The 4,287-nt window shown below is 52.0% G+C and overlaps 1 protein-coding gene across 1 annotated transcript in view; it reads left to right on the top strand.

The window, feature by feature from the left end:
* The first annotated feature begins 844 nt into the window (after window positions 1-844).
* The window catches only part of LOC100747486, a 70,952-nt gene continuing 67,509 nt past the window's right edge, over window positions 845-4,287 (top strand). The window contains exon 1 of the mRNA XM_033320106.1: window positions 845-868. Coding sequence (XP_033175997.1) covers window positions 845-868 — 24 coding nt within the window. The remainder of the gene's footprint in view (window positions 869-4,287) is intronic.

Raw genomic sequence — 4,287 nt, 5'->3', positions numbered from 1 at the left:
CGTGAATCTTCGTTGTCATCGTCGTCGTCGTCGTCGTCGTCATCGTCGTCGTCGTCATCGTCGTCGTCGAGGTCGTCGCTGTCGTTATCGTTACCGTCGTCGTGGTGTTTCTGCGTCTTCGTGACTGCAACCGGATACTGGAACAACGCATCATCGTCTTGCCTGACAGACACACTCTCAACGCTCCAACTCCGAGGAGAGAAGCGGACCAAGTGCGTTTACACACGATCCTCGTTTTTTTCCTCGATCGCTGCTATCATCGACACGACGCTTCTCCCTCCGCGAGAAACCACATCCGATCCGAACGGAACGTAGGGAATCTTGGATTTTCCTTCGATTACGTGACCTCTTCTTCGGCCGTTCGACTCTCAGTGCACGAACTCGCAAGTTGGACTTGGAAAAACAGTGATCAACGCTCCTCCCACGCAGATGAGAATACGTGCTCGAGAGATCTGCCGATCGTTTATTTTTTCCATCGTGATTTTAGTCAGTTTTCCCCTCTTTCGGCCAACCACCGCTGGCTGATCCACCCCCTCCATTCCACTTGCCTGACATGCCCGGTACACGTCATCGTCGTCTGCAGTGTTTCGTCGCGTTCGTGGACGGCTCGATCATTTCTTAATCCCGGTATCAGGCCGGCGATGCGATGGAGTGCCTTGTTAAGATACGGCTAAACGAACGAAAACAGCCGCGTCGACGAGTCGCTCGGACGAGGTGTTGGCTCGATACTCGCCGAACAACATCTTGAAACTTTCGACCAATTCGTTCGCGGGTCGATGCGACGATATCGTCCGGCGGTCGGAAAACGCGTCGATGACGAAAGAGCCTGTCGATGCCGCGAACGATGCCGACGACCACCGTTTGCAAGGTGATGAGCAACTGTCGTCATGATCCGACCAATGCGACGGATCACCATCCTCTGTACGGGTCTCCTTAGATCTTGAATCGTCGTCGAGTCTGAAAGACGTTGGAAAAACACGCCTATGTGAAAAGTATCTCGTCGTGTCGCGACCCGTTGGAAACGGGTATCTCTCTGGTCTCTGTTCGTAGCATCGCAACCAACCGTTCGTAGTGGCCGACCGAGAAACGTGCTGGAACATTTTAGTCGCTCGCGTCCGTAATCGCGTGCAACTTGTTTTTATCGAGTTAATTAATTTCGGTAAACGCGAGTGAAACGTGCAAAAAGGATTCGTTAATTCGCTAATGGATGGATGAGTTCAAGCCGCGAAAAAGATCGGAGTTTCGCCGCTGTTTCCACGTGAAAAACACGAGTGTTGGTCGGATACGCGACGCAGAATGACATAATTAAACACCGCGGTGATCCTCTCTTCCCACGCATCCCTCTCGCAACCGGCAGCTTCTTTAAACAAGACGACGCGACTCCAATTATTTTATCAAAATGCGTCAGTTTATCGAGGATCAAACGATTTTTACCAACGAATTTCCTTTTTACGAGCGATCGCCTGCAACGCGCGACGCGACGGCCAAACGCCACCATGTCTCCCGGCACACGTGTTCTCGTCAAACTACTCTGACGAATCGTTCGTAACGGGCCGATAACAGTTCGTGACAGTGCAGTTAAAGTGACCGGTCGTTTTTTCATATCATTTTCCAATCGATTTCCTTCGCCGGTAGTAATTCGAAAGAGAAACGGACACCTTTCTCTCGGTTCTCGAATCGAGAATCATTCGACGTTCCGGCGAATCCCGAAATCCTTTCGTTTCCTGCTCGACGAGTACGTGTCCCTCGGTCCCGCCGTTCTATTCGCCCCTTTCGCCGCTCGTTGAAAACCAAACGTTACGAACATCGAAGCGTCGCGTGCCGAAACTCACGTGCCGTGAATTTTACGAAAATCGCAGAACGAAGAATTTCGTCGCGAGTGACAAAACGTGTCTCGATAGCGCGATCCGTTCGACGAGGGCGTTCAGTTGCGAAGTTGTCAAACGCCGTAGCCCTCGAGAATCTAAGGACCATAGCCTATAAGTTGCATGCTTAGAACTCGCGAGAATAGATTGGAGATCGAGTGAAACGTAGCGCGCGGGTCGTCGCGTCGTAGAGACGTAGCCGGTTGAATCGGAAGCACGTCGGTGAGAAACAGTCGGCATAAAAATAGCGTTTTCTTTTTGAATTGCAGCTTCGAGCGGGAGACGCGTTGCAGCAAGAGATTCCCGCGCAGGAGAGGAAGACTGGACAAAGCGGAAGAAGCAGAATAAGACGAGCAAAGCAGAAGAAGCGGAGGAACACAGGAGTAAAAGAAGAGCGAAAGCGAGACGCGTAGAAGCGGGGTTGCGACGGAAGTGATTCGATAACGAAAAAGGAAAGAGGAAGGCGGATAGAGCGAAGCAGAAGAGAAGAGAAAGGTGGATTAAGAAGAATAATATTAAGAAGAAGAAGGAGCAGGAGGAGGAGCAAGAGGAGAAGAAGAAGAAGAGGAAGAAGAAAAAGAAGAAAGAGAAGAAGAAGGTGAAGAAAGAGAAGATCCGGGACAAGGATAGATTTGGTAGAGAGGGCAAAGGAATCGAGTGAAAGCAAGAAGTCGGTAGAGCAAGGACGAAGGAAAAGGAAGAAAGAAGTGAAGAAGCTCGTTAGAGAGAACCTCGCGCCGCATACATATATATTTCAGTGTGTTCAAAAAACGAGTGTACCTAAGTGCAATATTATTAAAGCTAAACGATAATAAGAAGCAACCACAACTACCATCGACGATATCGGTAACGACGAGCGGTTAATCGATAATCGAATAGAATTCCTTTTAAAGAGTTAAAAACCCTAGAGTCGCATTTCGAGGAGGAGTCGTGTGAACAGACGCGAAACAAACAGGACGAAGGATCGTATAGGAGAGGACGCGGGCACCGCTAAACCTGTAAACGAAAGGAGAATCGGCGATCGGTAGCGGCGGATGCCAGCCACAGCGTCTTCGACACACGCTGTGCAGACGGAGTGACCGAAATCGCGACAGAGGAGAACTGCCGTCCCGGTTCAAAGAAATCACACTACGTATCACACACGGCCGACGCGCCAGTCCCTTTTCCTTCGGCATTCGACGAAAGGGCTTGCACGTCCGCACACACGCACACACACGCACATCGACATAACGGGGCTACTAACTACTCAGGGCAAAGCGGGACGAGCAGTATCTATCCGCCAAGCGTGATTTCTCACCCGGCAGCACACACTCTGCTCTACGACAGATACTTCGACCAACAACAGAGAGTCTCGCGTCTGCACGGACTGTCCTTCTCGTTCACACCGTCCGGGCTGGGCAATCCTGAATTTTAACCTGAACTTAAGTGTATGATAGACTTTAAGTTAGATAGAACAAAGAAATAGGCTGTTCTCCGCTGACGGAGGACGTCCATTCGCGCGCGCATCGATTCATCGGGCACACACACGCCCGCACGCGCACACACACACACACACACAAACACACACGCGCGCGCACGCACGCACACTCACACGCACATACGCGCGCGCACGCACTAAAACGGGCGCGCGCACACGGCTAGAAGAAACACGTACGTATCAGAACGTTAATGCACGTTAGTGGAAGGAGGATCTGAGGGAGAAGACGAAGAAGAAAAAGAAGAAGAAGAAGAAACTGCTAGAATCACCGAACTGCGGAGACGCTTGTACGCGATCAGCGAGAGATATAAAGAAGAGCTATCGGTATCGATATCGGTGATCGAGTTACGGGAGACGGGTTTCGAAAGATCGAGAAAAGTGGAAGGGCCATCGATCGTAGAGAGAACAACGGATCGGTGGTGCTTGCGAATAAGACGAGTAAGACCGGAGAGGAGCCAACGACGAGACAAGTGAGGAAAGAGGCCGAGTGGCGCAAGAGACCGTGGTACCAAGGCAGAGTGAGAAACGGCCGAGGAAGAGGCCAAAGAAAAGAGCCAAGAGGGCTGTATCGAGGGAAAGAGTTTCATGAGCCAAGTAGCGGGAGGCAGCAGCAGCAGCAGCAGCAGCAGCAACAACAACAGCAGCAGCAGCAGGCCCGGGAAGTCGAAGCAGGTGGCGAGTAAGTGACGTTGCCCGCCGCCCACGTCGAGCGAGGATCGTTGTCCTTAAGACGATCCTGGGCTAAGAAGAGCGCGATACAGCGGAGAGAAAGATAGGAAGGAACGGCGGCGAGCGCGGAAGTGTGCCGGCCGTCGAGCTGCTTACCGAAAGGGGTGCGAAAAAGCGGGCAAGCTGCGCCGGAAGGGGGTAGCCCGGGCTTCTCGCGAAGGCCTCAAAATTTCGGACGCGACGGCGGCCCTGGACCTACGTGCCCAGACGCAAACC

The sequence above is a fragment of the Bombus impatiens genome, unplaced genomic scaffold (assembly GCF_000188095.3).
Source record: "Bombus impatiens unplaced genomic scaffold, BIMP_2.2 scf_0237, whole genome shotgun sequence".
Taxonomy (NCBI): domain Eukaryota; kingdom Metazoa; phylum Arthropoda; class Insecta; order Hymenoptera; family Apidae; genus Bombus; species Bombus impatiens.
This window is presented reverse-complemented; position numbering and strand designations above follow the sequence as displayed.